This window comes from Streptopelia decaocto, assembly GCF_964273445.1.
Source record: "Streptopelia decaocto genome assembly, chromosome: 6".
NCBI classification, from domain to species: domain Eukaryota; kingdom Metazoa; phylum Chordata; class Aves; order Columbiformes; family Columbidae; genus Streptopelia; species Streptopelia decaocto.
This window is the reverse complement of record NC_138660.1, coordinates 31862285-31874381: the sequence shown is the minus strand read 5'-3', so window position 1 is coordinate 31874381 and position 12097 is coordinate 31862285. Positions and strand designations below refer to the sequence as shown.

At 44.1% G+C, this 12097-nt stretch overlaps 1 protein-coding gene across 2 annotated transcripts in view; it reads left to right on the top strand.

Annotated features, from left to right (window-relative positions):
• Positions 1-6319, top strand: part of PLEKHM3 (pleckstrin homology domain containing M3) — an 83966-nt gene extending 77647 nt beyond the window's left edge. For both annotated transcript variants that reach the window (XM_082056965.1, XM_082056964.1), the window contains one exon: positions 656-6319. In XM_082056965.1, coding sequence (XP_081913091.1) covers positions 656-833 — 178 coding nt within the window. In that variant the 3' untranslated portion in view covers positions 834-6319. The remainder of the gene's footprint in view (positions 1-655) is intronic.
• Positions 6320-12097: the final 5778 nt, after the last annotated feature.

Here is a 12097-nt window from a genome sequence, read left to right as displayed (position 1 = left end):
GTGTTGATCTAGTCTAGTCTTCCACAGGATACAGAGCAGAAATTATCACCTACCTCTGTTTCATTTTTGTAGAATGACTTCTTGTACTGCTGTTGAAGTGGACTGTACTTTACTCTTTCCAGAACTGCTCACCACTGGAACTTCAATGAGGAAAATGTCATATCTTGGCTGTTGCAAATGCTGAAGTATATCTCAATGAAAATGAATATTGCTACTCTTCATTTACAAACCAAAGCAGCAAATCCGTTTTCCATAAAACGAAATTGATTTCTATTCTGTGATAGACATGAATACTAGTTAATAAGAAGTTGGACTTGATGATCCCGAGGGTCTCTTCCAACTGAAATGATTCTATGAGTCTATAAGCATTAATGCTTCTAAAAAATTCTGTCTGTGAAGCAGAAGTGCTGGGACAGTTTCTCAGCAACCGCAAATGTCCACAAGTCAACTTATTTTAGTGGTCTTGAGTGGCTTCCCACCAGCAGAGGTGTGGGCAAGCCGGTTTCTTTTACAGCTCCACTCTTTTGAAACATAATGCTCTTTGAGCTACCAGAACTGTTTGAAGAAATGTCCGCTGCCCACAATCCATGTGAAGTCCGTTGCATGCTCTGGTCCTATTTTGTCATTCAGTTTTGACGCTGATTTGTGTTTGCAGGTGTGAAAGCTGTGGTGCTGTCTTCCACTCTGAGTGCAAAGTGAAGGCGGTACCATGCCCCAGGTGTGTGCGTAAAGAATTGCAGAAGAAGCAGAAATCCTTCTGGAGGCGACTGAATATGGATGAAAACTTTGAAGAGTCTTGCAACATGTTTGAGTTGTCTTATCAGAACACTTGAGTTCCAGCTGCCAGCTCAAGCAACTCAAGCTTAGCCAGGCAGAAATCTTTTTGCAAAATAATATCTGACCTTCTTCATCTGTGAATAGCAGCTGCCAAAGTGGCCGTAAAGCCTTGTTGGCTTTGAAGTACCAATGGCTAAACTGCATCTTGCATTGAAGTCTAGCTGCTGGCTCTCATACAATATGTGGTTTACTTGAAATGCTTTAGGTCCGCTAATTAAGCACCCAACTTTTCCACCTCTGGAGAAGACTTTTCCTCGAGGCAGAAAATATTTGCTTCCATTACCATGTTATTTTTTATATTGTTCATTTAGAATTGATGAATCATCTACTTATTTATGTGTATTATTTATTTCTTATTAGCCTTGGCAGAGCTTCTGGTGAGGTGTTTCACAGAACTCAATAGGGCAGGAATGGTTCTAAACCCACCTGCTCCTGATGTGGACACGTCATTCCATTTCCTCATGTTTCCAGAGAGCTTTTTTTAAAGGATTAGTGCATTTAGATGTCACTACTCTCTGAGGAAAGAAAAGTATCTCCCATCAAACCTTAATCAGGGTGCTTAAAACATAAGATGCAGAATAATTCCTTCAGCGATGTTTATGTATTTATAACCACTTCAGCGAACTCTTTCGTACAGAGATAAGCAGGGGACTTGCTACTGGTTTTGTTCAGGCTGGGTCACTGAAGTCCATTGAGTTTTATGCTGGTTATTCTTGATGTATGTGAGGCCACGTCCTTATCTCCAGTAACATGAGTTTGGTTCTGACCTCCTGCTGGTCTCAACATTTCAAAATATTTTTAAGTGTCCGCATTGGTTTTGGTTTTATTTTGTGAAGTTTACTTTCAATGTGTCTCTAACCTGAATCTGTTAGACTGATAGTCAGGGAAGTCATCTTACCCACATTAGTTAGAAAATACCTCCAGTATTGTGAAACACTAATTTGCTGTGCTCATGTGCAATTTGTGTCCTGCGTTCTCTGCGAGCTCTAAGGGATTTTTTTACTTCTGTTGTCACTTCCATGGTGGAGAGTGAAGTTCCTCAAGGTATGGTTCTGCTCCACACACCTGGAACACAGGGAAGTATTAAACACAGTAAATTACATATTTCGTGAAAGGGGACAACGTGATGGATTTAACTGGAGAGCCGTGTGTTGTCACTGGCCGGATGTTTGATTCATTGTGGCTTTACCTCCAGTGAGCACTTGGAGATCCTGCTCCCTCCAGTCCACATTCTTAACTCTTTCTTCAGACCCTGCAGTAATGTATGACGTACATATGAAAACATTTGCATATATATATACACATCTATATACAGAAAGCAAATATGGTTTCAGGAGAAAAAAGCCAGTCACATGCATGTGTATGTTTCCTCTCTTCTCACATAGGTTTGCGAAAATGCAGAATACTGATCTTTGCTTCCTTATATAATCTGCAGGCTGTTGTATTCAAGGCAGAAAGCAGTCTTGATCGTTGAAGCACCTCACTAATTGCTGAAGTATTTTAAATAAACGAACAGGGTATGTCATGCCTACATTAAAAGGTAGAATGCTGCAACAAATTGCCTTGTACTGGAGCATAAGTAGTTAGCTTTTCCAGCCTCCAGTCAAAGAAAGTAGCCGAATCTGAGCTTTCTCAAATTTGAGTGCAACTACTATGTATATAGACGCATGTTTATATCTGTGTACGTTAGACAACCAGTGCCTTTCTTTTCCAGAAGTCCTTCTTGCAGTGGAATTCTTTGGAAGGAAGTGAGGGGTTTTCCATGTTCTTGGCAAAGTAGCATAGGGATTCCCATATTTAATAAACCTAGTGAATCATGTACCTTTGTCACTGACATTTAATACTTCCCCCACACAGGGATGTCTCTGCCTCCGCTCACTGTTCCTCATGTGAAAGGAGCTGCTTTTGGCCATCATCCTTAAGGGTGGAATGTTCCTTACAATCCATTCCCACGTGAAGAATTCCCTGCAGGTTCACAAATGCAAACACTGGGGAAGGATTGTGGAATTAGTCATGCAAACGGGTACTGGCTGAATAAACAATACGCTCCCACATTTTGCAGCATGTGTCACTACAACTAGTCCTGTGGCAAAGCCAGTAGCTCTGAAACTGTCTGAATCCGGCAGATACTATTTTGAATTAGCTCTAGACATAATGGTGGGTCATTAAAGAAAAAAAGATGGTGTCTTTCATATCATCATGCTCTAGTATTTAAGACACCTTACAGCACTGGTTTGCTGTCCAGCTCAGTTTAGAGAAAGCTTCTTGTGTGTGCTGTCAAAAACCCCGTGGAGTCAAGGAATTAAGGTTCAGACATTGCAAATGATGAGTTACTTTGGCAGGTGTCCTGATTGCCCAAGTACCAGTTGTTTGGGTGGCTAGAGATGCTTGTTGAATTCTGGAATAACAATGTAGTCAGCATTGGAGTTATTCTGGGTTTGTATGGACATGATAGGACAGTTTCTTTGCTAACTGAGATTTACAGAAAAAAAGAGTATGATGTCAGTGAAACTGCTGGAATTAGTCACGGGTCCAGAACTACTGCCATTGCTAACAGCAGAGAGCAAAAGCGTGCTGGTAGCACCCAAAGCTTTACGTGAGGATACTGTACAATATAGATCCGATTAATTTCTTTAAAATCCGATGTTGTCGTAAACAAGCCAGTTCCTAAAATGGAAAAGTAATATATCTTCTCACGGTAGCTATAGGAGCAGACTGTAATGTGGAAGGTGCTTTCCTCTCAGGGATGCCTAGCTCCTATCCAAAAAAAGTTACTCCATATGAACCCGTAAGAGAAAGTCTTCTGTCACTGCCTTTCGTAAGCATGACAAAAGGCTTGATCCTGCCCTCAGAAGGTGACAGTGAAGTAGGGACTGGGGCCTTTCCAGACTGCACAACTCACCCCCCGCCACACACACGGGTGAAATTACGTGTTAGTACGTATTGGTACTTCTACTACTTATCCTACCCACACATGAAGTAAATTTGAACAACAGCATTTCCTTGTGAATCAAGAATAAAACATACCGTTTGTCTCCACAGAGAAGGTGCTTTTGTAGCTGTCAGAAGAGGAATTAATTGATCTGTACATCCAGTTACTGCTTTTGCTTGTACAGAACTTATAATCAGTGTAGAAATAGGGTGCTTCACTGCAATGGACTATAGCCTGGCCCTCTGCAACTACTTAGAAACTTCCCATCTTTAGTTAGTCTGAGATTATTTTAATCTAGGACACTGTAGAGATCCTTATTCAAGTCTTTTTTCCTATTTATCCTGACCCTCTAACTTTCCTTTAATGAGGAGAAGGACCTACCTAGGGGATGCAAACCGCAGCTGTTTTTTTATATTATTAACCTATAAAAAGAGAAATTTGGATCTTTCTATTGCTTTTCTTTGACTGTCTTAGGTGATGGAAAATGATGGTTTTGTGATGTGACACAACGTCCTGGCTGGCACATACCCATATGAGCTCATTGCTGGGATGATGGGAATTAGCACTTGTGAGGGTTTCCTACCCAAGTGAGAGAAGGTACTTTTTGTTGAGGAATTTGAGTTGTTCACAATACTCCACAGGCTCTGATGGCCCTGTTAGGAGTGAATTGTCAGGGTTCCTCTAGAGCTCTCTTGTCAAGGCTTTTTTTAATATCAGGATACTGTGAATGTTATAATGGTTTGATGATAATGTCCTGAAAGACTTAAAAAAAAAAAAAAAGAGCAGAGGGTGTTTGTTTACAATGAAATGGGGAAGCTGCACAGTTTTATTTCACTTTTTCCCCCTGTAGCGATAGAAGCCACTGAGTCTCCTGGGCTTCCCAAGGTCACAGCCTGGATTGCGGTTGACTGTTGATCCATATAAAAGAAATGTAATCGAATAATCATCATAATCTCTCTTGTTTTCTGCTGCTCAGCTGCAAGCCAGTCTCGTCTCTCACTGTCCCTGTCATTGCTCACAATGCTGAGCCTATAGCTGGACTTTGAGCTTCATAGCTCATTGTGTTGCTTTTGAACCAGTTGAGTCTGATGATTCTTTCTCCCTGTAATTTGCCTTCCCATTTTCCCTTCCCAGTAGGAGTGCCTTACAGTACTGTGTATTAGCATCTCTCTTCCTGTTTTGGATTTCCTGATTGAATTTGCTGTTCGATTAACTTGTAGGCTTAAACTGAAACTCTCCCGTGGCTGCGCACGCTCTTTTGCAGGGTCAGCTGAGTAGATCAGTTTGCTTGTTCTGCCTGTATGAAGTGAGCTCTACAGGCTGCATATACCAGCTCTGAAGACACCAAGCTGCATGGAAACCCCTCACTTTTGCTCAGTTTGGTGCCTTAAATTTTCAAAAGTGAAGAATTTTGTCAGGAGTGCTCTGCCACGATGCAGCATGTTTGGCACTGGAGCTTGAAACCCTTGCTCATGATAGTTCCCAGGAGTGATGACCATAAAATTCAATATTATCTATGCTTTGAGAGAGAAATATGAGAAGGGATAGCATGGGTATGGCATTGGTTTTTGTTACCTGTATTTTGGAGACTAACTGGGCTTCTCTTCAGCCAGAAATGTGGTTGTGCTTATGCAAGACCTTCAGGAGCTGCACACATACAATCATGGCAAGCACTGGGCATCATACAGGACCAGGTCACGTGCAGTTTGGCCCCTTCTGGAGCAGCTTAGATGATCATATTCAAAGTCCTTCTTTACTTGAAAACTCTGATGTGCACACACTGGCTTGGGTGGTATCTTGAAATGCCAGTTTCATCCGAATTCCTTAGCGTGGTCATTAATCCAGATGACAGAGATGCCACTTGTGGGCAGCATCAGAGAAATCCAGGCCTGGGAAGCTATCAGCTTTCTAGGACCAAAGTGTATTAGGCCTCGTCTATGTGCACAAACATCAGTGGCTCATTTATTTATTCATGTCTAATCCACACGTTAAACCAATATAAAATCTTGAATACACAGTGTTGTTTTGGTGGAAAAAGGATTTGTTTCAGTTTTGCTTATGCACTTGTCTACAAAGTCGATCTTGCTTAAACTACAGTGTGTTTTCAGACTGATTTTTAATGGCATTGACACCTGTGATATCAGGTTAGCTTATACCAGCCCCTTCTATACTTGAGCTAAGCAAAAGTAAGAATTCACGAGCAAAACGGATTGCAATGGATTTTAGCATCACTGACAGTGCACTCTGAGTTTTTAGAAAACCCTTTCATGTGTGTGCTACTCTGGTAACTTATTTGCAACATCGTTATGTGTGTTTCATTGTTCTTGTGGTTTTTGTTTGCTTGGTTGTTATTTTTTTACTTTTGACAAGGATTTTTAAAAATTATCTGCAACTACTAAGCAACAGTCTTAATTTATTATTGATGTATAATGATGTTATAATTTAAGTTTGGTGAGTTGAATTGCTTGTTGACACTTGAGCAGGGTTTATTTGGGTTCACTTGTGACAGCATCAGAGCACCAGTCCCTCCTGTATAAAGGCAACTCTCAATAAACACTAAAAAAAAATGTTATTTGTTCTTTTTAATTTGCCTTCTGGGGGGTAGGACAAGTTTTGAAAGAGTGCTGGTTTACTTAAAAATGCTAATCTCTTGGTGAAAGTCTTCCAAATCTAAGCAGATTATGATACTGTTACTGGGTCTGAGCCAGGAGGTGTCTGGAAATACTGTCAATGACTGTATCAGGCTTTGTGGGTTTGGATTCCCAGTTAAATCTCTTAAGTTTTTGGAAAGTTTTACATTTTTTGAAAAGTCTTAAGTTTTTGGAAAGCCACAAATGCCTGGACTTTTAATGGTGCTGAGCCCCAGCAGGTCCCAGTGCAGGTTATTGGGAGCTGTTGTTGTTGGTCACCTCTGGATCCTGAGCTGCTGGAGGCACAAGGAGGCAGCTCCCCACAGCGTGGCTGTCACCTTGGCCTCTGCCAGAAGGGACCGGGCTCAGGGCCTTGAATCCTGAGCAAGGGAGGCGTCTCCCAGCCGCACAGAAGGGACCACCGAAGGGCTGGGAGGGCAGGTTTCTGCCGGTGTTGTAAGAGCTCTCCACCGGACGGAGGCAGGAGCAGACATGATTCCTGCTTCTCTGGGCTGCTTCTTCCAGCGCACCAGATGAGGAGCTTCTGCACCTCCCTGGAACTGTGGATTTGGTGACGGTAAGGACTGAAGAGCTGAGCTGTGGTGGAGCTCATGGGCCTAAACATCCAGCCTGAGGGCTCCCACAGAAATCCACACCGAGCCCCATGCTCTCATGGCCTTTAAGAAGGATGTATCCCCTCCCTCCTGCCCCTCCTCAGAAGGACCAGAAGTCCACCGGGAATGTCAATCCTCTCTCCTGCAGGAACCTTTGGACTTCATCCCCGTGATGAAATCAGCTACAGGCAACAACTTAATATTTGACTGAGACCACACAAGCTGCGCGAGAAAACCATGTGCAAGACCTTCTCTTCTTCCTTATTTACTTTACAAGGTGAGCAAATTCCGTTATGATGTCTCCTTCCCCTTTCACTGCCACCTCCCCTCCTCACTTCACACTATGAGAGATGGTGGAAAAAGGCATCAACACAGAGACTGTGGGGTCTAGAGAGCCCTGGGGGGAGCACTTCTGTTGTTTTTTTTTTCCTGTCCTCTAGTGGCTATATTTACACCGCTTTTTCTCTCCTCCTTATCCCTTCCCCGCCTCCCTGTTGTGCTGTGTTACAGTGCATAAACCATCACTAAAATGAGCTGCCGAAAGTACATACTCCAGTAGCTGTCATGGGCAACTTGGGGTTGGAGTTTCAAGCAATGTTTCTTTTGGTTTCAGTCGGGAGCTAAAGTGGTGGCATTTTCTGCCTGTGGTACATTGGCATTATGTGAAAGCCATGCCCTGCAGCAAAGCCCAGCTTTGCCAGTCAAAGCTTACATCGGCTGCCCTGTGCTGAACTCCTGCGTGCACACCCTCAAAAGCCATGCTTTTTGGGTTGTTCTGTTAACCATTTATGTTCATTTATCTGCCCGTCTTTAACACAGCAGGCTACAGAAAATACCAGTCAGACCGTGAACTGCAGCATGCCCTCCAGGTCCCTTGGAAACCAGTAGCAAAATGGCATTTGTTTCTGATGCTGAGCAAGAGGGACAGAGTGGCACTCACAGCGTATCCAGCTGTCTGGTTCTCTTCATGGTTGATGCTCCTCATGCTGGTGGGACAAGTCAGTGTTTTATAACCATATAAGCTCGTGTTTGGGAATATTAGATCATGAGCGAATCTCATAACCCCTTAGATCCAACAGCCAGTCTGCTGGATTTTGTTCTTTCATGTTCTCGTTGCATGTTAAATGCTTTACCATAGTTCGAGCCAGGAGAGTTCATCATGCCCTGTGGCCAAGTCCCATGAGTGGTATTATAGTTCATATCACGCCAAGCTCCAGCTCTTAAGGGTCAGGACATTTTTTAAAAGATACCCTTCTAGCTCTTAGGCCTAAATTAACAGTATTTGATTTTGGTTTTCTAAAAGGTGGTAGAACTGGAATGCAGCTCTTCTTCTGGGAATAAGTGACAGTTTCCACGAGTTTCTGAAGTCCTGAGGACACTGTCTGAAACAAATCAAATGGTACAAGCTCCTTGTGCAGAACTGTGCTCCAGGCTCAAGGAAACAGTTTTTCTTTCACCTTTTCCATCACATGTGTGATACAATCCTGATTACGGTACAGTAACAGGTTAACCCAAATGGAGTTAGCTCCCTTCTCCTTTCCTTAGGGATGGAGGAGGACCTTTCAGCTCTGAAGCTTACCATACCTTTTCAGTGAAAAAGCATGCTGAAGACAAACAAAAATATTCTGTGGGTGTGAGTACAGAGCTCTGAACAGTCTTTTTAAAATAGCTCTGGTTTAACTAAATTCTCTCCAAAATAGTGGTCCCATCTAGAGGCCTGAGTATTACTGCTATGAGAAGGTGGTGAAAAGCATCTCAGATAATCAGGTGTCACAAGTAAAACCAGACAAAGTATCTAAGGCAAGCAGTAATAAATTCCAACCATTGTAAGCATAGACAAATATAAAACGTGGCACTGAGGCTGTAAAACATGCTAAAAAGTCAATCTGCTGTTTATAGTAGGTGACTTTTGATTTTCTATAACTGAGTTTGAGGCATTAACCTCGGGTATTAAAAATGAAGTTGTGAGGCTCGTCTGGAAAATTAGAAGTCAGATTGTGTTAAGGGATGAACTTTCATTGACTTGAAAGTTCCCAGGTCTTTATAAAGTTGGTACAATATGATGTATTTACAGGTAAGAAGGAATTATTAGTAAAGTATTGTTTAAAAATAGGAAAGTGCAGCTTACTGAATCTGTGTAAGGAAGTAATAGCTGTAATCGATGTGCATGGAGCAGTTCAGTCCAAAGTACTTTCATAGCACTGAAGGTTATAAATTAATCTCACTTGTGACTGGCACTGCCGGCAGGTACCTATAGTGCAGCCACTAAGTTATGAAACATGATGAGTGTCTCTCCACTGAATTGTGCCTTGCCCTGCAAGTAATCCCACTGATTTCTGAAAGCAGGGGGTACAGGCTCCTGCTGGAGCAAGGTTAGGCTGGAAAAACTGGGAATGTTGAACCATTCTGTCATCAGACATTGGCACGCAATTGCTTGTGACACTGGTGGGTGTTGTTTGTTGTGTACATATCACAAAATGTCCTGTTCTGGCTTGAACTTTGCACTTCCGGAGAGTACTCATTTCTGATTTAACAGACAGCATGATCGATCCTTTAAGCAGATACAAATTATGCTGACTCCAGTGAAAGCTGCAGTTTGAAAGTTTGCAGTTTGCTACAGACATGAGCTGTAGCAGTGTATGAAACTGGCAGATTCCTTGCAAAAGGCATGTGCATCTAGCACAGAGTTAACCCTGGGTGTTAACAGGTAAAAGGGGGCAAAGGTATAATAAAATATACGTCTCTGCTGTAAGTATTTACACAGTATTGACATTGTTAGCTGTGCTTAGAGATTTATGTCAAGTGTTACTGCACTGTCATAAAACAATAAAGTACTTCTGCAAAGGACTTAGGGCAAAGGGGAGGCAGAGAAGTTTCACTCTATAAGGCCCTCCTCCAACACCCGTGGTAATCCACGGTAGGCTTGCCCTCCATGTGTTGGCTCCAGAACCAGACTTTGCAGCTGAGCTCAGTGTTTATATGTAGTGGACCGAACTGAAATGCCAGTCCTGATCAGTCAGAGCACCAGGGAGTTTAGATCCAGGCACAGTGCCTGTCTGTCCTTGGGTCTGCAGCTCCAGTTTGTCCTCCCTGCTCATTTTCTCTGCTCTTCATGAGGTTGTGGCAAGATTTCTCCTCCAAGCCATGCCGATACGCGGGACCTTGTCTTGCTCTTCCACTAGATGTGCTTCCTATGTAGTTGTGCCCTGGTTAGAGACCACTGTATTTTCCTGCTTCTTTCCAGATGCAGGAGGTAATTCTCTTCCATCATAGTGTTTAGCACAAGTGTTCCTCACCATAGCAGTCTGACAGCTGTCCTGCGAGGGATGGGAGAGTCACCTGCTTCCTGAACTTGCTTCTCAAAAATCAGCCAGCTTCAAAAAAGAGAAGCATCTCTGTCAAGAAGGGACATTTCAGAGCTTTTCATAAGCCTGAGTGTTGCTGCCAGCCTTGCTTGCCTTGCTTTCCCTGTCAGGAACCAGAGCCTTCCAAAGCTGCTGGTCTTCACTGTTCTCTGGGGGAGCTGATCTGGGCTGTTGGATGCTCAAGCATCTTACCCAACATCTCTCAACTGTCTGAATTAATTTTGGGCCTAGGCAACTGGATGAGGTTTCCATACTTCTTTCTCAGAAGCATTGCCCATGACATTTCCTGTCCCAGATTTTATCTTAAAAGCTAATGTGATCTGTCCCTCATTCACCAGATACATCACCCTCCAGATTGCAGGGCTGACTTCACACCGGGGCAGCTCTCAGAGTCCATAGGCTCGCTCCAGCCACATCTTAGTTTGAGAATGGGTTGGTCCCTTCCTCTGAGTCCTGGGCAGGCTCACAGTACAATAAGCAGCCTCAGTCCTGTGGCACCTGATGTCCCTTTCATTTCCCTTGTCCTCAGTTCAGCTGGTCCTGAAGATGTGACCCAGGTGCATTCCCCTACTCCCAACAGCACCGCAGGCTCCTGCTCCACAGGACCACCACCTAGCCCAGCAGAGCACTGTAGGACACCTTGTCCTTGTGTCCCACTGTCCTCCTGCAAGCAAAAGGGGATTTTAAGCTCAGTTTGGTCAGAGGTGTACGCTCTCCTCACATGTGTACCCAGAGCAGAGTGCTGCAGCACCAGCATCACCTTGGCTTTGTGTGTGATCTTTTCCCATGAATATCTCAGTGGTGTCCTCATCACGTGAGCTCTTCAGCCTCTGGGATGGTGAGACAACCTGGGAGACTGACATGAGCCTTTTAGTTTGCACATCTACTCTGCATAGCCACCCATTAAAATTATTCACTTTATGCTTCTCCATAGGAATTTGGGAGGGACCTTGCAGCAAACTTCTTGGGAAGTGCATGCAGGAGACACTAAGTAGAGCATGTCTCTTGCTCCGCACACTCCTCTGCTTTTTGTTGACCAGCCTCACTGATTGGAAAAGACCCATGTCCCCCCCATGGCCCCCTCTTCCTCCCCAGCCGCACAATTGTCACCGCCAATTAGTGCATTGTTCGGGCACACAATGGCGCGGTGGCCACTGGAATGGGCTGCTTTTGTGCGTCTCCAGTCGGCCGTAGGGGCAGTCAAGATTCATTTAGGGCCTTACACAACATGGACAGAAAATACTATCAGAAAAGCAAAAGGGGGGAAGAAAAAGGGAGAGAGAGAGAGGTAGCAGGAGTTGGAGGGGGGACAAGTCTGCTATTCAGAGCTTAGCCCAGCCGCATGAAAGGCCCAAGAAGCAGTGCCACATTGAAGACGCCCCTTGGAACACAAAAAGGAACCAGGGCTTAATAGTAATTAGTGGGCAAACTGCAAAGAGCGCCGTGGCTCTCCAGTGAATTGTTCCTGCGCTTACTGCCACCGCTGCCCCTTCCCCCTTCCCTCTGGATCCGGCCAGGAGGGGAGCAGCTCGGGGATGGGAATTGGCAGCCCTCCTTTACCCACCACGCTCTGGGGAGGCCCCATCCAGCTCTTCTTTGTGGCAGGTAAATTGGATTTCATTCTCTAAAGCTTGTAGCCAATTACAGGAGGTACTTGGCAGCCAGAGGAAGGCACAGGGGGATATTTTGGGGATCAGCCCTATGCCCGTGTCAAGGACC